General features: G+C 33.0%; 1 protein-coding gene across 1 annotated transcript in view; it reads right to left on the reverse strand.

Annotated features, from left to right (window-relative positions):
• LOC115891244 (zwei Ig domain protein zig-8-like) overlaps nucleotides 1-23,306 on the reverse strand; it is a 265,508-nt gene that overhangs the window by 86,668 nt on the left and 155,534 nt on the right. The window contains exons 4-5 of the mRNA XM_030911673.1: nucleotides 7,743-7,820; nucleotides 3,715-3,847 (exon numbers count right to left, since the gene is read on the reverse strand). Of these exons, the coding sequence (XP_030767533.1) occupies nucleotides 3,715-3,847; nucleotides 7,743-7,820 (211 nt within the window). The remainder of the gene's footprint in view (nucleotides 1-3,714; nucleotides 3,848-7,742; nucleotides 7,821-23,306) is intronic.

A 23,306-nucleotide genomic window follows, 5' to 3' on the forward strand; every position in this document is an offset into this window, starting at 1 on the left:
TTTCGGAAAAACTCTTAAACACGTATATTTTATTTTATTGTTTTACATATTTTAAGATTTCTAATAAATTTATACAGGGTGTTTCATAAAATATGACCATTGAGTAATCACGATTCTGCTTAAACTGCTCGATGTTTAAAGCTGATTTTTGGCAAACGGATTGACTGTGGTGTGTAGACGTTCGATAAGGAAGGGTTTCTCGAATCTCCTATTCCAAGAGGGTGAAAACGCCCCTCAAATATTGGAATATTTTTTATTTAAAAAACGGTTAGTCTTTCGGAAAAACGCTTGGACAAGCATAATTTATTTGGTTTTTTTACATATTTTGAAATTTAAAAAAATCATACAGGGTGTTCCAAAAAGTTGGGTAATTTCTTAACCACGATTCTGCTTAAACTGCTTGACGTAAAAAGCTTATTTTTGGCAAACGGATTTTTCGAAAGTCAAATTCCAACGAGATGAAACTACCCCTCAAATATTACTAAGTTATATAATAATATCGCCATATTGTTTTTTCTCATATATAATAATAACTCCCGTTGGGAGTAGCAAGGTACAGCTTGCCATACTAGAGCCGTTCGGTATACAAGGAAGGTAATTTAGGTAAATAAAACGAGGGGTAAACCGCAGAGGGAAAAGTGTACACTATAATTCCTTTTACTCAAATAATTCCTCAGAATTCCTCGTAATTCCTTCGGAATTCCTTGGAATTCCTGGTCTTCAAGGTCAAGGTCAATCGTTCAAGGTCTTCCTTGGAATTCCTTGGTATGAACTCGTTAACTCTTTCAGTCTGAACCAGCGTTGCCACCTCGGTTTCGCAGTTCCGCTATGAATTTTCTGGTGATTTTTATAAATGTCTAATGTCTCTATAAGTACTAGATCTAACAATAAAAAGTACTATTACGAGATTTACGTTTTTTTAGTTAAATTTTAGTACCAATAGGGGATCATGAGGTAAAAATACTGGAAATATGTCGGCACTTACTTATTAAAATTAATTTTTCTCGGGATTTTTTGAAAATGAGAGGTACCTAGTTATACTCGTATCTATAGGAAAGGAAATTAATAAAACTTCAGTTGCACGTCATAATACGATCACCAGTAAATTCCATAAGATTACGCATGGTATCATTGATGAAGTGCACCTAAAGTTGTATTAATTTTCCTATAGTATATACCTAGGTATTATTCCGAGGAAATGAAAAAATCAACTTTACACTTTCTGGAGTACTGAATAAAAAAATCTTATGAGGATTTCTTTAAAATGGCGAAATCAGGGAACGTTATAACTAGATCTCTCGGGGGTGGTTCGGCCGTACTATTGGAAAATATTTTAGATATATAATCGAGGGTACAATATTAAATTAAAAGAATATCTAACCTGTAGATATTTGATATTGGGAAATTTTTTGGAAGCGAAAAAAGAAAACGGATAGTAAAAAATCGCCTGCAAAACGTTTTTCTTTAAATTTAGTACTACCTATTATAGTATTCATGGTTTACTAATGTTCGTTAATTTTTTATAAAGTTGCTTGTAATTCCTCTTAATTCCTGTGGAATTCCTCTAAATTTCTAAGGAATTCCTTGAAATTCATTGGAATTCTTACGGAAATAATTGGAATTCCTATGGAATTCCTTGGAATTCCTCGTAATTCCTTGGAATTCCTCGTAATTCCTTGGAATTCCTTGGAATTCCTGTAGAATTCCTTCATAGTGTACACCATAATTCCTCTGCGGTTTACCCCTCGAAATAAAAGGTAATTAAAGGTAGTTTTCTCATGCTGACATAAATGTGAGAAAATTTTATCCAGTTTGTATGTTAATGGAAATTCTTGCTTTGCTTTATCATCACCATTACAAATGATTAATTCGACGCGAACAAAGTCGCTGATACACGCTAGTTACTAGATATTTTGGTAACCTATGCAGCAGTATGTCCTAATGTGTAGTAAAAAAATAATATTCTTGCTTTATCCACAACGAAGCTACAGGGTGGTGAAAAGTGCCGCTAATACCTTCGAAAAAAGGATGGTACGGCTGTGCTCGACTTGGCGGATACATAAAGTAAAGTCAGTAAAGTCCACACAAATCCACAAAATTTCAAATCAAATTCAGTTGGGTCAAATGAATGCAGCACTGTCAACGATCCCCACCTTAGGGCCCCCTCTCCGTCTACCACGCATGAATACATGGATAGCAATATATTCTTTCTTAATTGTTTTATTCAAAGGCCATACTGTTCAGAATAAGCTACTGCAATTGTGTAGTAGCATAACTTTATGGGCACAACTTTAAAAAAATATCACACATTCTGTCTCTCTACGCAGAAAAGATATAGTCTGTGAAACAAATAACTTTGAATTTGACAGTTCCCGCGGGCTTTTCTAGTGTTAATTTTATTAGGTTAGCAACTTGCGGCCATGCTGACGCAATGCCGTCTCGAATAGAACAACGTCACACTAACATAATTATTCCTTATATTTGACTATGGCTGAAATCGAAGTGTTAAGAATAATAATTTTAAAAAATATGTGGTCATCTTTTGACAAGTTTATATTAGTTTATTAATTGCAGTAAACATTATGTGGTTTGTGGTGTGAATATTTTATATGCAATTTTTTGGATTATATTCGACACTATTTTTTTTATATGACACAACACTGATGAAGGCTATAATGTTGGCCGAAACGTTTTTGTTAAATCAAAAAAAAATAATAAAAAACCAAATGAAAACTTAATCAGCGTTTTTCCCGAACCTAAATCCCAAGAAAATCAAAAATTTTAGAATAATTTTACATTATAAAATGACAGCGATCTTTATTTCATAGCCATCGCTGACGCATTTTTTTCTATGATATTTTATTATTTGCAAACATAATTTTCGAACATTGATACTTGCAAAATATATGTAAATATAAATTTTGTGAATGCAAATAATAATACATCACTATTAGTATATATTGAATGTTTTTTTTTATATTATTTTCAAACCTCAAAATTTAAAATATATTTTACATTTTACCCATTATCTTATGTACCTATTCATTATTTGTATATTGTAAAACATTTGCTGCATTTGTATGGTTCATAGTTTATTTGTCAAAGTATTTATTACTATAAATAGGTATATATTATATTTATTAACTGTATATTATGTATATTTCATGTAAACTATATCATTTTTAAAATACAAACCAAAAATACGAGAAATAATTATGTTTTCCATGTATTTTACAACATCTTTTTTAATCCGTATCTAATTAGCGTGACGTCATAAATCTCGCTCCGAGGCTGTTCTATTAGAGACGGCATTAGTCTGATATTTAGAAATGTCAAAAGCTGATGACATTTTATTACGCCGTTTCGTGTTGATTTTTGCAAGAAGAGGAAGAACTGTCACTTGTTTTATTATTTTCTTTTTTTATTTCACGAAAGTAAAAAGAGTTACCTATCTGATTCGTTCAGGCACTCAATTTAAAGAATACTTAAAGAATATCACTAACTTTTTTGATATAGGGATTTTATATTTGCCATGTTGGTAAAAAATAACGGTCAAAATTCAAAGTTATTCATTTTATAGACTATATTAGCACAGACAAAAATACACAATAAAAAATACATCAGTTTCATTTATTTGATAAGACACTAACATTTTGACACCCTGTATATCAAAACACAGCGAAATTTTTTCTTTAACCTAATCGTTTCACTTACCAATTACGTTCAGTCTGAAGGGTAGAGATATTTTCGGCTCCGTGTTCACCTGACATTCGTAAATGCCGGAATCCCTTATTTGCGGAAATTTGATTTGGAGGGTCCAGTTGGACGACTTTTCCGGCCTTATCACCTGGAAAACGGCAAGAATTAGGTTAGGTTTGTGCGAGCGTGGGCATCGGCGATGCGAAAAACGTATCCCTTATTGGGTTTTAAGAAGATCGGGGGCCAGCCTGTTGCATCAAACGTATAGGATATCGATTGAAATTTAATATTTTTACTGGATTTTTTGATTAAATTCGTGCTTACATAGAGGAAATGTCAATAATATCGAGTAGGGCTTTCAATATTGCATTTACTAATTTGTTATGGCATTTTATAAACTCGATATATTAACAGTCATGAAGCCAGCATAAATTTATTCTTCATTTTTCTATTCTACATCCCACTAGTCAACTTGCATGCCCAACAACCGTTGCCGTTTGCTGTCGCCTTATTTTATGAACGGTTTATACAGAGTTGTTCACCACATACGACACGGAGTATTGTAGCTACACGATTAGATATTTACAAAAGTTTGGGGTTCGTTGAAGGATTATTAGATCTACAATTTAAAAATATCTTTACAAAATTTTTAAAGATACATCACATTTAAACCTTACCGTTTTTGAAATATTTTCAATTTTATGAAATTGCATTAAAAATTTTAAGGCTTCATTTCTCCAAAGGTATCAAAGTTTTTAACACTAAATATTTACTGAAGTTTATTTATTGATCAGATATTGTGTTGCAATAATAAACAAAAAACTACCTTATGCAGAGTGTCTACAAATTTATATTAAATAATTAGCTGTTAGTGGCAATAACTTGTTTAATTCAAATGGAACACCCTATATATTTTACGAGAATCAGATACACAATTTAATTGTCTATCAAATTGTGTATTACAATTTTTTACCTATCTCTTCAAGTTTTCGAAGAAAATGCAATTTCTTATAATTTAGAAATTATTTATCACTATACCCATGGAATAATGACATTTTAGATTATTTTTACAGATGTAACAAATTTTCAAAGAGTACAGATACTAATATTGTCGATATAGTTCACTTATTTCATTAAAAAGTAAAAAAAAGCTGTTTAAATATTTTTTGTTAAAGAGGACCAATTAATATGATCCTAGTATTCAAACTACATTAATTGACTGTTTGCATTGATTAATAATAATTATTATTTATTTTATTGATTAATAATTATAATTATAATTGCTCCAAATACTGAAAAACTGAATTTTGTATGTTAACACCTTAAACATTTTATTTCATTTTTTGACGAATGCTCATTTATAACCGAGACGTTCAATTTCACAACATATTATTATATTGACTCCTGAGTCAAATCCACATTTATTTAGAATAATTTGTTAATTAAAACAATTAAGTATGTAATTAACTAATTTTTAGGTGAAAATAATGGTTAGGTTAGGGATATAATCAGATAGAGGAAATAGCACCTTTAAAAACTAAAGTATATATGCATTTACCTGCGAATTTTGTTATAAATATTTTAGTGCAAAGAAGAGTTCAGCATAGCCTATAAAATCACATGCCCAAGTTGCACAAGGTAATTGACCAAATTATCAAAGAAGTGAGGCAGAGTCAAGTGTAAGCATTGTCATCCAGGATATTAGTAATGATGGTGCATAGACTTTGACTGTGTCTTTCTTTGTCCTCTTTAAGAATGGAAAATTTGATTAACATCAAATTTTAATAATGATTAATAATAATTGCTCCAAATACTATAAAACTTAATTTTGTATGCGTATTAGACAGTGTGGTAAAAAGTAACACCTTATAAATTTTTCATAACGTTCATTTTCATAACTTATTATTATATTGATTTATGAGTCAAATCCACATTTATTTAGAATAATTTGTTAATTAAAATAATTAAGTAATTTTTGGGCGGAAATAATGGTGGTATATTTAATTGGTATACTCCTGTACTAAGATTTAAATAGTTTTCTTTTTGTAAACAAATGGGTTTGGAATTATTATTTTTACCACCTGTACATTGTGTACATATGTTACTTTAAAAAAATCTAAAATGTCAATATTAGGTATAGTGGTAAATGAGATCTAATAAATTATAAGAAAATATGAATTTTCTGCGAAAACTTGAAGAAAAAATGGTATAATACTATTTGATAGACAATTAAATTGTGCTTCTGATCACGTAAACATACAGAGTGTTTCATTTAAATCAAAGAAGTTATTCCCGTTTAAAGCTAGTAATTATTTAATACAAATTTTTGGACATTCTGTATAAGGTAGTATAATATTTATTATAAACTTACGTGCATAGAAATCGGCCCACTGTGAACTTTTGGTTTTAACTGTGTCTTTTAGAATCTATTTATCATGGCAAGAAAAATATGAGCTGTTTCAAAGACAATTTAACATGCTAAATATGAGCATAAATTTATTCAGGGTACTTATCGTTTATATGTGTACCAACGGGTAAACAAATAAAAGGTATTTGTGTTGTGGTGACAATAAGAATAACAAACTTGTCAAATATTGCAATTACTACCTTTGTAATCGAAATTTTCACATTGTTCTTTTATTTTTTGATTGTTTTATGTTTGTGTTTCATTGTTTGATTAGTGTTTCAATTTAATGCATGCATTACCGGAAAAAGCCGCCCATTTTCGATTAAAGCGATTACTTGCTTTAATCGAAAATGGACTTAAACAGAGAGCTGTAGCTCGGCAACTACATATGACACGCGGAGCGGTTCGAAGAGTGTGTGAACGATATGAGGAGACTCGATCCTTCCGTAGTCGACCTAGAACTGGTAGAAAGAGATATACAACGGACCGTGATGACCGCTTTATTGTGTCAACAATGTTAAGAAATCGGCGTCTTAATGCTATTCAGGTGCAACAACAGCTCCGTGAAACACAGAGGAGTGACTATTAGTCAGTGGACAGTAAGACCAAGATTGAAGGAAAGTAACACGATCCCCAAAACACCCGCAATTGGTTCAAAACTTACCACAGCTCATCGTCAAGCGCGCCTGCGTTTTGTACTGGAACATCTGAATTGAACACTAGAACAATGGGAATCTGTTTTATTCTCAGATGAGACCAGGATATGCCTCTATGGTAGCGACCAAAGAAGAAAAGTGTACCAGAGGCCAGGTGAGCGATTCGCAGAATGCTGCATTGAGGAGCGGATTGCTTATAGAGGTGGTTCCTGCATGATCTGGGATGCAATTTCTATGACTGCGCGAACCAATCCAGTTTGCATCCGTTGGGGCGACCGTCGGCACGGGAGAGGAGGTTTAACTGGTGCTAGGTATATTGAGGAGATTTTAGCAGTTCATGTGGTACCTTACGTCGACTGCATTGGAAACGAATTCACTTTTATGCATGACAATGCAAAGGCACACACATCAAGAATCGTACACAATTACATTTCAGAAGTCGGATTTCGGGTTATGGAATGGCCAGCATGCAGTCCTGACTTAAACCCGATAGAACATTTACGGGATGAGCTAAAACGAAGAATTCGTACTAGACGAAGAGTCCCAACTTCTATCAAGCTCATTGTTGCAGTAGAGAAAGAGTGGCTCAACACCCCGCAAGAAACAATATCAAATTTGATCAAATCTATGCCAAATCGTATGAGAGATGTTGTTAGAGCAAGAGGGGGTCATACCCATTATTGAAAATTTAGTTTAGTTAAATGTCCATAAATAAATAAATAATAACATACCTCTTAGTAATAAAAAACGATAATTTGTTTCATGCATTAATTTAATAATTTTAATTCAAAGAAACCAAAATACAAATTAATATCTCTAAACTCTTTTCAAAGAATATGAAATTGTCTTTCAAACAGCATGTATTTTTCCTTAATCTGACAAATAGATTCTAAAAAATATATTGTTAACTCTAAAATTTTGCCTTGGGCCGATTTCTATGCACGCAAGTGTATATTAACCCTGTATACTAATCTAATTACCTGAAATCGTTGATCCGAAGTATAGGTCAGGATTCCTACTGTAAGGATGTGTAAATCCCGTTTGCGTATCCAGGAAACCTGAAACAAAATATATATTTTAACTGAAAGCGGAAAGGAGTGGTGGGACAACAATAAACAAGCATCGGAAGCAGCCTTGCCATACCGAAAAAGTTTCAATATAACTTTGCTTTTTATCAAAGCCATTTTCCTTTATATAGGGCTGCTCGCCCAAAGGCATCTTTAACTTTTCAATTTTACGAGGAACTCAAGGTGAGGATAACTTATAAAAGGCGGTTTGTATATACGAAATGTGTCATCGTTAAAAATAATATTTAAAAAGGTATCGATAAAATTGATATTTTATCACCTGTCGGAAAATCCGTGCCGTTAAAGTAAAACAAACAATATTGTCATGCAAAATTTTATATAAAAATAAAATAGTTAACTGTAATAATTTTTTCCATGCGTCAATATGGTAACGTATATAGGGTGATTCACCGTGATGGCACGTTGACCTTTATGGAGAACTGGTGACTTGAAAATTTGCATTTTTATATAAAGACACCTGTTCCATCTGTTTAAAATATTTGAAATTACAATGAGAGTTAAAATGTTGCCGCATCAAAAGTGGTAGGATCTTTCTTATTTTAAATGGAATACGGCGGTATATTATTACATTTTTGGAAACTACTTTCATATCTCATAATTTTTCTATTATTCTAACCCATACTAGACGATCCTCTGAGAATAGGTCTTAGCAGAGCAGAAGCACGGAGATACCTCCGACTGCTCCACGAGGGACTGGCTCCAGAGGAAGCAAAAGCGAAAACACTCCTCCGAAAAGGGGAGAATAAAGAAACCAAGAAACAACCTTCATGTTCGACTCATCTCCATCAAAGGGCAAAAGAGGAAGCGAGAACCTCTAACCTCTTCTCCAGCGGGGAGAGAAAAAAGCTAGGAGAGAAAACCGTCCAACACCGGGATGCAAGCAGGGACGTATCACCAGCTTTGCCGCTATTGCTGGACAAGTGAAAATGGCGGTTTGGTTTTCCCAGGGATTTCCTGGGAAGGATTTCCCAGAGATTGCTCTGACCACCGACCAAGTCCCGGAATGGAACATGCCAAGAAAATCCTAGCGGGGCCATCCAAACATAGAACAGGAGAACTCCTAAAGGCCGGTAGGAATGGAACGCGTGTGCTCACTGCAGTGTAAACGGGCCACTGCAGAGAGATCTCACCTACAGAGGACGGGACTGGTGGAAGACGCCGAATGCCGACTCTGTATGGAAGATGACGAAACAATGAAGCACGTTATGTGTACCTGCCCCGCTGGGAGCAGGACCAGGTTTGAGATGTTTGGCAAACCCATGCTAGACCTATCAGACCTAGGAGACATATCGCCCTCAGACATAACGGCCTATATTAGGAGGCTGGGTCTTGAGGGTGAACTTTGACGCTCTTGTAAATTAGAGCGTGTAGAAACTGAGCCACAATAGGCCCTCGCGGCCTCAGTGGAAGGTCCCCCCATGGGACCCACTCTTAGTCAATACAATACAATACAAATACCGACCAGCAAACGTCTCTCGAAGAGGCTATACTGGACGAAAGAGTGGCGATCGGATCGCGACACAACGATCTACAAAATGTGGGTCAGCTGCGTTTTGCGGGGATACACTTTTGGGTGGGCATGATCCTCATAGATTGTGTATCTCAAGAATCGACAAATTGGTTGGTGGAAATCGCACCTAAGCTTAAAAATTGTCAGGGGCCGGAACTGGTTACAGTGAAGGGAGAAAACATCCCTAAAGGGGTGTCTATCACAGTCTTTCTGCCGAGGAGCAAGGGGAAATACACCACCTACCTGCTCAGCCTTATCCAGGGTCAGAACTTCAATGTAAGGACATCGAATTGGCGAGTCATCAACTCGAGGGAGGAGAGTCATGGTCAGGTCCTCACAATAGGAATTGACCTCAAATCCAAGGAGGCAATAGAGATAGAGGGACATATCCTCTATTATAGATACGGGATAACACCGGTATCAGGTCCAAGGAGAGAGTTAAGTTAAAGAGGTGGAGAAAATGGAGACAGATCCTCCAGCCTCCACCTAACGGGTTCCTCAGCCGGAGGCAAGCTCCTCCACTGTGAAGAGCGGCACGGAGGGCCAAACTCCAACCGTGGAAGGTTGTGTACCCTCGGAGGGAAGAACTGTTGTCAGAGGAGGATGGGAAATACCATGTCCCCTCTACAACAGGGGTATGATGGGTTATAGACTGTGTGATGACTCAAGGAAGGGGGCACAATAAATCTTTAAGGCCGCAGTGATTAACCCCTCTGACTCATTTCTATTTTCTATTTTCTATTCTAACCTATACTGGATCTCTGGAGATTATACTAATCTATACTAGATCTGCGCTATGTGGTGGTCAATCTGGTTAATTTGGATCTCTATCATCTTCAATAAAACCCTCTCTGCTAGAGTACTGTGCACCAGACAATAATATTATTATTTTTCAGTGACAGTGACTTTATATAATCATAAATACTATTTCACAGGTTTGTTGACTAGGACCAAACCAAATCAAAAGCAAATACATGGTTTTAGTATAAAATTACGAAAAACGTTAGTGACTTCTTCAAAAGAGAATACCTCCATATGCTTAAATCAAGGAAAATCTTTGATTTTCTCTCGGTTCTGAGGAAAATTTTCGAGTGTCTTAGACCTTTGGATGATTCCCATTCCAGGTTACGGATAGGCTCTCCAGGTTCTTCAGTTCCGCTTTAAGCTGGTTTCCGCTTGGAAAGCAGAACTTCTCTGGTCCAGTTAGTGGAGTGTTCGCTCCTTTTCTAGATAGATCGTTTGCTTTTTAATTGTCTTCTATCCCTTGGTGAACGGGAACCCAGAGTAGGACTTCCTTTCTTCCCTAAAGAAGCAGAGTAGGACTCTGTTTCTCTAGGCATTCTTTGAGCAACTTCGAATTGATGGTTTGATTATCGGATAAGATGGATATTTCGTGTTTTAGGATAAATCATACGCATCTTTCGATATTGAGAAATTGAATCGTTTAATTCAATACAATTTATCATATTGAAAAGAATCCCAATACCCATGACTATTTCAAGCCAACGGCGATGTCATTTCTTTTCGATCGTAAGGCAACAATCAAATTATACGAACACTTCAAAAATCCTTAATTTAGTTTAATTTAAATAATGTGCGAATTTCCAAGCGTTCAAAGGTTTTTCTTCTCCTCTTTAATTTTCTGTGAAACGTTTGATATCTAAAAGTAAGTTTAATCTCATCCGACAGAAGCAATTTGTATCTAAGAGCAATATAATGCGGGCTTCTTTGACCTATATTTTATTACATTTAGGTTTTATTATAGTCTCTGCGCCTTTTGCGTTCCAGATGTTTTATTTCTATTTTTCTTTTTAGAGTATAATTCATTTACCGACATAAATTTGTTTTATGCGGAACAATCCGCTTTGTAAGCATACGTTTTCTGTCTTATTAAATAAATGTAATTTATACAAGGCGATTCTCGACGATGATAGGTTTAAGAAAACAGCATTTTTGAAAATTTAATTTTTACACAAAGGCACGTACTCTATATAGGTAACATTAATAGTATTTTGAAGAGACATGTCATCATCATTATCATCATTTTAGTTTATTCAGCCATTTTCAATTATCGTGTAACCTCCCTTACATACTCTCTTTGTAGTTGGGGCCCATTGTTATCTATTTTTGGTTATGCGAGTCCAAGTTATCCCTGTTAATTTCCTAATACGAGGCATGTCTTTTAAGTAAGTACCGTTTTGCGATTCCGCCGCCGCAGCGCTACGGTCGGCGTTCCGCGCATGCGCGCTGGTTACCTACATCTCTTGTCTATGCACAGACGCCAGTACAGTCTGATTCTTCATTGTATACGTTGTTTATTGAGTGTTTAAGATGCCTCCGACAATCGTGAGCCCCGCCGATTGTGAAGTACGGGCTGTCATACGATTTCTTAGTGCTAAAGGCGTAAAACCGATCGATATTCATCGTGAGATCTGTGAAGTTTACGGACAAACCATTATGAGTGATGGAATGGTAAGGAAAAGGGTGAGAGCATTTAAAGATGGCCGCACAAATGTGCATGATGAAGAACGGAGTGGGCGTCCTTCGGTCGTTAATGAAGATTCGGTGCAGAAAGTGGACAAAGAGGTGAAAGAAAACAGACGCTTTACAATTTCATCATTGTGCGACTACTTTCCTCAATGTTCTCGTAGTGTTTTGTATCGCATTGTGACCGAGAACTTGAATTACCGGAAATTGTGTTCACGTTGGGTTCCGAAAATGTTGATGGATTTGCACAAAACCCAACGTTTAGGCAGTGCATTGACTTTCCTTGAGCAGTACCACAATGAAGGTGAAGATTTTTTAGACAAAATTGTTACTGGTGACGAAACATGGGTGGCCTACGAAACACCAGAATCGAAACAACAGTCCATGGAATGGCGACATTCATCATCACCCAAAACAGTGAAGTTTAAGCAAACAATTTCTGCCCGGAGAATCATGTGCAGTTTTTTGGGACAGAAAAGGAGTATTGCTAGTGGAGTTTCTGCCTCGTAATGAGACAGTCAAGGCAGCATCTTATTGTGAGACATTGAACAATCTGCGCCGTGCAATCCAAAACAAAAGACGTGGCAAGTTGAGTAAGGGTATTGTTTTGCTGCATGATAATGCCCGTCCACATGTGGCTAATCGGACCAAAGATCTCATCAAATCTTTTAAATGGGAAACTCTGATCATCCTCCATACAGCCTGATCTGGCGCCCAGTGACTACCATTTATTCCTGCACTTGAAGAAACACCTGGGCGGTCAACGTCTTCAAGACGATAACGAAGTCAAAACAGTTGTGATACAGTGGTTAACCAGTCAGGCGGCAGAATTTTATGAGGAGGGTATTGAAAAACTGGTGCCACGTTATGACAAGTGCCTCAATATTCACGGAAATTATGTAGAAAAGTAGATTAAGGTACAGGCTTTCATGTAAAAATAAAATTATTGCGATATCTTTGCACGTTTTTTTTAAATTCCAAAACGGTACTTACTTAAAAAACATGCCTCGTATCATGGTTCCATCTTAGGTACAGATTACTTCTAGGTCTCTTAATTCCTTTTGGGTACCATTCTGTCATTTTTGTGGTCCATCTGTTGTCCGTTCTTCTTGCCAGATTTCCTACCCATTGCCATTTGAAAGATTTGACTCTGAGGATGACATCTATTCCCTGGGTCTTTTGTTGTATCCAGTCTATTCTTTTACGGTCTCTCTTGGTTATTCCCAGCATATTTCGTTCCATTGAGCGTTGTGCGACCTGCAGTTTCCTTATGATGTCCGTTTTAAGTGTCCAGGTTTCGCATGCATTGGTCATGACTGGTACTACACATTGGTCGAATGTTTTTTCTTCTTTAGATAGATTGGTATTCTAGATTTGAATATGATTGATTTCTTGTAAGTCAGTTGATTTCTTGTAGTAGAGATCCCGAGCTGTGTATTAGTTGTCCCAAATATATACATTCTTTCTATTAATTAGTATTATTCTACTATTTCCTGTGTTGTTTTATTTATTAGAATGTCTTTTCTTTCCACTACTATATTATATAGATATCATACTATTTTTTTATTATTACAAAACACAAAATTATTTTCAATAATGCTTGATTGTACAATCTTCTAATATTGAATTAAAATTACAGATACAACATCGTAATCTAATTCAATTTATAAAATCTCCACAACATCATACAGTCATTTTTGTTTACACTTGAGATGAAAAGAAGAGCACTTGTCCTCTTTTTTGTTTTATGTGCGTTTTTTTAAAAAGAATTTCCGTTTACCCGAACGATCCCGTTATTCATTTATGTGCCTCTATTGAAAGCTCGCATTGGAGATCAAAAGATACAGGTACTTTAATAAATAAAAATCGCTGCAGTGTTTGGTCGGCTAGATGTTACGATTTAACGGATATGGCTTATAAAAATTTCATCCGTACCAGTGGCGTACAAGATAATATTTTTCAAGATAAATAATAATTATTTGAAGTATGATGTTATTTTTTTTAATTATTAAAGAAATCTGTTTGAACGGCAACGACACATAAAGTGGGCACCTTAATGTTTTGATGTATTTTAAAGTTTTATATATTGTGTTTTATTTGAACATTTTGATGATATTTTTGAGCAATTGGTAGTCAAGTTTTTGACTTTTTAGTACCTCTTTCTAAATTTAAACTGAAAGTTCTCATCTGTCAACTATAGAAGGGAAAACAAAATGTTAATATTTTGGTAAAACTTTGAAACACCCTGTGGAATATGTTAACAAAGCAAGGAATTTAATTATTTAGATTAATCTTTTCTCGATAATTTATTCTTGGTTCATCTCAGTAGTTTTATTTTTATGGAGATATTTGCTTTTGAAGAAGACACTAACATTTTTTCGTAATTTTTACATTACAACCATGCCTTTGCTATTGATCCGAGTCAAGAGACCTATAATATAGTGTTTATGATTTATGTAATGTTATTTTTATTGAAAAATATTATTATTGTCTGTTGCACAGTTATTTAGCGGTAAAGTCAGATTTTGCCGCGGGGTTATTATGGTAATTATTAGGGTGTTTTAAATTATTTTTTTTTCTTATGGTGTTGAAAAGTTGAAAGTATATTTAAAAATAAAAATTCTGGTGCCTTGTAGAACCGTTAATATTAATATTAAGGTTTACCTCAATTTATTTGTTATTTTTTCATTTAAATAACACGGATTTTATTTTTATTTTTGAATTTTAATAATTTCGGAATGGTTTGTTTCCGCAACATTCTCGCTAGAAGATTTATAGAAAATTTCACGCCTTACAAAAAATGTCTGACGGTCAAAATTCTTCAGATCGACCGTCTCAAAGATCATCACCAATCAAAAATTTCAAATATTTTCCAATAAAACTACAAAAAATATCATACTCGATATTTATAAAAATTTTACTGTAAAATCCCTTCAATTCTGTTAAGCTATGACTGTAATCATTTTTTTTGTTAATATGTAAAAAATATATTTAAGGGTAAACATATCAAATAAATCAGTTTTGGCTATCTTTTATAACAAATTTATTTTATATTTTTAACCTTTATATTTATATATTAACAATTTCCGTGTTATTTAAATGAAAAAAAAAAACAACAAACAAATATATAAAATGAGGCATACCTTAATATTAATATTAAGGGTCCTTCTATTCGCCAAATTTTTGTTTTTAAATGTACTTTCAACTTTTCAACACCATAAGAAAAAAACATATACTTTGAAACAGCAATAATTATGCATAATTTCTCTAAGTGTGATTAACATTTCTTCTACACAATACATATATTATACAATACATGCATTATAATAAATTATTACTATAAAAATTATTTTGTATAAATGTTAGTATTACACCATACGATAGGTAAATAATTATTTAAATTGACTTCAGAATATAGCTAGCTTTTAACAAAAGATATAAAACATTTTTATAATTTTTTCCTAAATGTAAATACGAATAAATCTATTCTAATTGACTACAGATTATAAAAGACAAGAAATAAATAATTCATAGCTTTATTAATACTTCATACATTGCAAGTAATGTTTTTTAATAAAAAAGGTCAGCTAGTATCCTATAAAATTAGAAACTTGTTGGAAATTGGAATTCTAGTAAATTATGAAAACATACGTACGCTGGCATCACCGGTCCGGAGAATTTTATCCTTGACTTTTGCCACTTTCCCGTGTCCATCCCACATCCACGAACCACTCAACCAAACCTCAATTTCCTAACCGACGGACAGGCGAGCGTCTTCAAGGCACTGTATCAATTTGATGGCGCTTCAAAAGCTTTCCAAATTGAAGAGAGACCGATTACGCTTTTGGTCGGATAAAAAGAGCATATTATATCAAGTTTATTAATATGGATGGGGTCAGAAGGTATTTGTTCGCTGCTCGCATGACGGGGCATAATATATTTGGAAGCGTGTGTTACGATGGTATGCTTTTTGTTATTCAAATAAGACGTAAACAGAAGTGGTGTTTCTTTAGCGGTAAAGTCAGGTTTCGCTGCGGGGTTATTATGGAAATTATGCATAATTTCTGTAGGTATGATGAACATTTTTTTATACAATACATGTATTACAATAAATTATATTCAAACATCATTGTATTCGGGTCGTAACAAGTTTGTTTTAATTATAATTTTAATCAAACAAAAATCCTTTGATTTTAAATATATTAAAGTGTTGGTAGATGTAAAAATAATATTTCAGTTTGAGCCCTATTATGTTGATTTTTGAAAGTCTGCAGTGACAATGAGACATGATCAAAAATTATTGTGTGTTGATTTCTATTACACCATACAATAGGCAAATAATTATTTAAATTGACTTCAGAATATATAACCTTTTAACTGAGCTTGTAACTCAAGTTATGAAATATTTTTGTAATTTTTGTCATAATATAAATACGAATAAATATTTTCTAATTGGTCACGGATTATGAACGACTGAAACTAAATAATCCAAATCCTTTATTAATATTTCCTACATTGCAAATATTTTTTTTTGTTAAAAAATTCAGCTAGTTTCCTACAAAATTAGAAGCTTGTTGGAATTTGCAATTTTAGTAAATTATAAAAACACACGTACCCTTGCAACATCAATCCGGAATATTTTACCCTTGACCTTTGCCACTTTCCCGTTTCCATCCCACATCCACAAACCACTCAACCCAACCTCAATTTCCTGACGGATGGACAGGCGAGCGTCTTCGAGGCACTGTATCAATTTGATGGCGCTTCAAAAGCTTTCCAAATTGAAGAGAGACCGATTACACTTTCGGGCGGATAAAAAGAGCACGCTGTAAATCAAGTTTATTAATATGGATGGGGTCAGAAGGTATTTGTTCGCTGCTCGCATGACAGTGCATAATATATTTGGAAGCGTGTGTTACAGTGGGATGTTTTTTGTTATTCAAATAAGACGTAAACAGAAGAGGTGTTTCTTTAGCGGTGAAGTCAGGGTTTTACCGCGGGGTTATTATGGTAATTATGCATAATTTCTGTAGGTATGAGTAACGTCTCTTTATACAATACGTGTATTATAATAAATTATATTCAAACATCATTGTATTCGAGTCGTAACATGTTGGTTTTAATTATAATTTTGATCAAACAAAAATCCTTTGATTTTAATTATATTGAAGTGTTGGTAGACGTAAAAATAATATTTTAGCTTGAGCTCTATTATGTTGATTTTTGAAAGTCTGCAGTGACAATGAGACATGATCAAAAGTTATTTTGTGTTGATGTTAGTATTACACCATACAATAGGCAAATAATTATTTTAATTGACTTCAGAATATATAACCTTCTTTCTTCTAGTTAGGTTTTACTGCGGGGTTATTATGGTAATTATGCATAATTTCTCTAGGTATGATTAACGTTTCTTTATACAATACGTGTATTATAATAAATTATATTCAAACATCATTGTATTCGAGTCGTAGCATGTTTGTTTTAATTATAATTTTAATCAAACAAAAATCCTTTGATTTTAATTATATTGAAGTGTTAGTAGACGTAAAAATAATATTTTAGGTTGAGCTCTATTATGTTGATTTTTGAAAGTCAGCAGTGACAATGAGACATGATCAAAAATTATTTTGTGTTGATGTCAGTATTACACCATACAATAGGCAAATAATTATTTTAATTGACTTCAGATAGTATAACCTTCTAACTGAGCTTTTAACTAAAGATATAAAACATTTTTATAATTTTTTCCTAAATGTAAATACGAATAAATCTATTCTAATTGACTACAAATTATAAAATACTAAAAATAAATAATCCATAGCTTTATTAATACTTCATATTTTGCAAATAAAGTTTTTTAATAAAAAAGATCAGGTAGTTTCGTACAGAATTAGAAGTTTGTTAGAAATTGGAATTCTAGTAAATTATGAAAACACACGTAAGCTGGCAACACCAGTCTGGAACATTTTACCCTTCACCTTTGCCACTTTCCCGTTTCTGTCCCACATCTACGAACCACTCACCCCAACCTCAATTTCCTAACGGATGGACAGGCGAGCGTCTTCGAGGCACTGTATCAATTTGATGGCGCTTCAAAAGCTTTCCAAATTGAAGAGAGACCGATTACACTTTCGGGCGGATAAAAAGAGCACGCTGTAAATAAAGTTTAGTAATATGGATGGGGTCAGAAGGTATTTGTTCGCTGCTCGCATGACAGGGCATAATATATTTGGAAGCGTGTGTTACGGTGGGATGTTTTTTTTACTCAAATAAGACGTAAACAGAAGTGGTGTTTCTTTAGCGGTGAAGTTAGTTTTTTCTGCAGCGGTTATTATGGTAATTATGCATAATTTCTCTAGGTATGAGTAACGTCTCTTTATACAATACATGTATTATAATAAATTATATTCAAACATCATTGTATTCGGGTCGTAGCATGTTTGTTTTAATTATAATTTTGATGAAACAAAAATCCTTTAATTTTAATTATATTGAAGTGTTGGTAGACGTAAAAATAATATTTCAGCTTGAGCTCTATTATGTTGATTTTTGAAAGTCTGCAGTCACAATGAGACATGATCAAAAATTATTGTGTGTTGATTTCTATAACACCATACAATAGGCAAATAATTATTTTAATTGACTTCAGAATACATAACCTTTTAACTGAGCTTTTAACTAAAGTTATGAAATATTTTTGTAATTTTTTTCATAATATAAATATGAATAAATCTCTTCTAATTGGTCACGGATTATGAACGACTGAAACTAAATAATCCAAATCCTTTATTAATATTTCCTACATTGCAAATAATTTTTTTTGGTAAAAAAGTTCAGCTAGTTTCCTACAAAATTAGAAGCTTGGTGGAATTTGCAATTTTAGTAAATTATAAAAACACACGTACCCTTGCAACATCAATCCGGAATATTTATATTCAAACATCATTGTATTCGGGTCGTAGCATATTTGTTTTAATTATAGTTTTGATGAAACAAAAATCCTTTGATTTTAATTATATTGAAGTGTTGGTAGACGTAAAAATAATATTTTAGCTTGAGCTCTATTATGTTGATTTTTGAAAGTCTGCAGTGACAATGAGACATGATCAAAACTTATTTTGTGTTGATGTTAGTATTACACCATACAATAGGCAAATAATTATTTTAATTGACTTTAGAATATATAATCTTCTAACTGAGCTTGTAACTAAAGTTATGAAATATTTTTGTCATTTTTTTGATAATATAAATACGAATAAATCTCTTCTAATTGGTCACGGATTATGAACGACTATAATAATAATAATAACGTTTATTAAACATTTTCTCTTGAAATTAAAACAGATACAAAATAGTACAGTACAATACAACATAATATGCTGCTATATCTAATACACATTATCTAAGTACAATTTAACTAAGACTATATTTAAATTTTAAGAATCAAAATAAACGTTAAAAGAATTACCACAAAGTAATAGTACTGAAACTAAATAATGCAAATCCTTTATTAATATTTCCTACATTGCAAATAAGTTTTTTTTTGGTAAAAAAATTCAGCTAGTTTCCTACAAAATTAGAAGCTTGTTAGAATTTGTAATTTTAGTAAATTATAAAAACACACGTACCCTTGCAACACCAGTCCGGAATATTTTACCCTTGACCTTTGCCACTTTCCCGTACACGTACCCTTGCCACACCAATCCGGAATATTTTACCCTTGACCTTTCCCACTTTCCCGTTTCCATCCCACATCCACGAACCACTCAACCCAACCTCAATTTCCTAACGGATGGACAGGCGAGCGTCTTCAAGGCACTGTATCAATTTGATGGCGCTTCAAAAGCTTTCCAAATTGAAGAGAGACGAGTGTTACGGTGGGATGTTTTTTGTTATTCAAATAAGACGTAAACAGAAGTGGTGTTCCTTTAGCGGTGAAGTCAGGGTTTTATCGCGGGGTTATTATTGTAATTATGCATAATTTCTCTAGGTATGAGTAACGTTTCTTTATACAATTTATGTATTATGACGGGTTGGTTGTTAATTTTAATCGATCAAAAATCCTTTGATTTTGGATAAATTAAAGTGTTTATTTATTTATTTACAAAAAAGGGGGGCAACATATGGGAAGCAACATAAAAACATCCAAAAAGCATCGTCGACTTAATACTAATATATAACGTTTTTATTGCGTTCACTATTGCGCATCGGAAGAAGATCCTATTTTTTTTAATTTAGTCCTATAAATTCTAGTATTGAATATAAATCGAACATGAATAAATAAAAAAATAAATGCCTTTATTGTCAAAATTTTTTATAATTTGTAGACAGAGGTAAACTAAACAAAGTAAACAAACAAGGTACACAAACAAACAAACAAAAGATAATACAAAAGATAATACAAATACAATACATATCTCCATTGCGCAGTGCGTAGAGTTTCCGACCACGAACCGAGGATTCAGAGTTCGAATCCGGGTCAGGGCAACGAGTTTTTTTTATTTTATTTTCGTTTATATTCTGATTTTTGAATCACCAGAATTATTTAATACTTTACTATCAGAATAATATTCTGATAAAAAAAAATATATTCTGATTTTTCGTTTATATTATAAACGAAAATAAAATAAAAAACTCTCTGCCCTGACCCGGATTCGAACTCTGAATCCAGACGGGCCTCATGCTGTGCCAGAGAGCATAGTAAAAGATATATCAAAGAGCCAGACGTCTTAAAATACTTATATATACAAACTTAATTGATGGTTTTATTGGTGTTTAAGACTTTCTGCCTGGGCACCGAGTATTAACTCTAAACTGTGCTCTGTGTCTACAGTTAATTTTCCCACGATTTTTTCTCCAGTGGACTTCAAAAAACACAAAACACACGTAATAACACGAATCAAAATGTATCATCTTCCAAAACGCAGATATTTGACATAAGTTGACACAAAATTTTAACCTATAATTTGGCAAAAAAAAATATAAAGGCGAGTTCATACGCATCGGCGTCCGTTTGTCGTTCATCGTTCCGTCAAACCAATAAGATTGAAATATGATCTGTCATTTTTGAAATAAACCAATAAAACTGATTAAAAACAACAAGACATGACGCATGACGAATTTATATTTAAACCCATCGGTTAACTTAAAAAATATTAGAAACTTTTTTTAGTAAAATAAATAGATTGGTATGGGACGTCATCTGCTTTTCTCCTGTTATAGTCTGCCGAAATCTTACCTAAGAAAAAAAACAGAGTATACCATCTACACACTATACCTCAAACTGCAATAATGCACATTTTAAGTATTCATTTCTACTTCATAGAATTTACCGATAAAAGTAAAATAACACTCATATGATGTATATAAATCCGATATCAAACAATACATTAAATAAAAATCCAATCTATCGGTTCCCGTAATAATCTCTAACGGGAAATTGTTAATAAGCGGCTTTTCTTCTTAACATTTTCCCAATATTTTTCTCGGAAAATTCCACTAATGGGCTCGTTTCACTCCATTTCTCTTCTTAATGTTCACTTATAGCCATTATCTACACGATTCGGTTTACTAATAATTTCGAGGGCCCGTTTTCGCACGAATATTGTTTTACCAAACCGGCTGGGCTTAATATTTTTATTAAATTGCTGTTTTCCGCTGTTCTGGATTGCCTTACATGGATAAAATTGTACAAATTAGATAATAAAAGTCAGATTATCGAGAAAAACTTAGTCCAGAATAATGATAATCCATTTTAGTAGGATCGTTAGGCCACTGTTAGTTTGTTTGATTATGATATCTGAGAAAGGCCACATAAAATTTACGAATTATTAATTAGTAAGGAAGTCCATTTTTCTACAATCAAACTTTTATTTTTTCCACTAATTATACATGGCGGCGCCTCTCATACGCCGCGGAACGATAGTTTATATCGAAATGAAATTTTGGCAGCATATGTAGGTTACCTGAAATCATATTATAAAAATATATAAAATTATACAGGGTGTCCCCAAAAAAGTTATATATCAAAGTTGAGTTTTTTCTAATAAAACACCTTATATATTAATTGATTTTCGGATTCTAGGAAAAAAATAAAGGTGCGTTTTATTAATGAAGCATATACCTAAAATCTAAGGATTTTGACATATTTCACATTTTGTGAAAATGAAGAGTAAATTTTAAATTTCGATAACAGTTACCTAAATTTTAGTTGACCTTGTATAGCCTGATATTTAATTACAGTAACCATTGTATGTTAAACCAAATTGAAATTTGATCCGAAAAGTTATACAGCGTGAAATTAAAAACATAATTAATATGGAACATTAGTCACTTTAAAAGCAAATTACTCCTTTATTTTAAATGGAATACCTAGTATATCTTTTCGGTGTTCAATGGGAAATTTATGTATCTTCAAAATATGATTAAGGTTGCCTACTCCTCAGACAAAGATTTTCATAGATATTTTAATTTTTATGGTTTTGCGTCAGTAGGTGTCTAGGTGGCTGTGATATACCTTTTGTTAATTTAACAAAAATTAAAGATTGTAGAGTAAACTACTCAGCGGTAATAAAAAGATACATGTTTAAAACATATTTTAATTATTACACAATTAAAACTAGATATAAACCTATAATTATGTGACAAAAATTAGCTAGATGAAATCAAATGCTCAAAATGCCTTTCCTGTTAACTGCATAAAATGATTGTCTTTTCAAAAGGATCTTTTCATTTTAAAAGGCATATGTGGAGTTTTACCTTGAAAAGCAGCTACATTAATTTCTCTCATGTTGTCGATACTAGTTGGTCGAGTTTTTTAAACACTGTCTTTAACATATCCCCATAAAAAAAAACAGAGTATACAAAATCAGGAGCATTTAAGTAACTTATTAATTACTGTTATTACTGTTATTATTATCTTACTAGCATACTGCATTCACCAACTAATAGAAACATAGAAAATGATAACTAGTTGTTAAAGTTGGACCAGGGGCGGGAAAGTGAAATAGCAAAAGCGGTTCCACCGTTTCCACGGAGATTTCAAATAAAATAGTTCCAGCCTCAGGCGCTAGGTGGTAGTGCAATTAATTTTTAGGTTAAGAAGTTGCTATTAGTTATTGCCAGATGGCGTTAATTCATAATTTTTTTGTAGTTTCCATAGTTTCCAACGGCCATTGTCATACTATTGTCAAATTCTCAAAAAATATTGTCGTTGTCATAGCGCCAATCATAATATTATCAAATGATTATCAAAACGTTTTTCAAAGTATAATTTGTTATATGTGTTTTAATTAGACAATTCCTTTTGTTTGTGGCCCTAAAAATATAATGTAATAAGTCTTTTATTTTTGTCATTTAAGTACAGATTTATATTTACTCCATTTACAAAACTTTGGGCGTATTATGTTGGTCTTGTTTTATTATAATAAACAATGTTTAAATATTTGATTTATAAA

This window comes from Sitophilus oryzae, unplaced genomic scaffold (genome assembly GCF_002938485.1).
Source record: "Sitophilus oryzae breed Bouriz unplaced genomic scaffold, Soryzae_2.0 scaffold_980_pilon_pilon, whole genome shotgun sequence".
In the NCBI taxonomy this organism is placed as follows: domain Eukaryota; kingdom Metazoa; phylum Arthropoda; class Insecta; order Coleoptera; family Curculionidae; genus Sitophilus; species Sitophilus oryzae.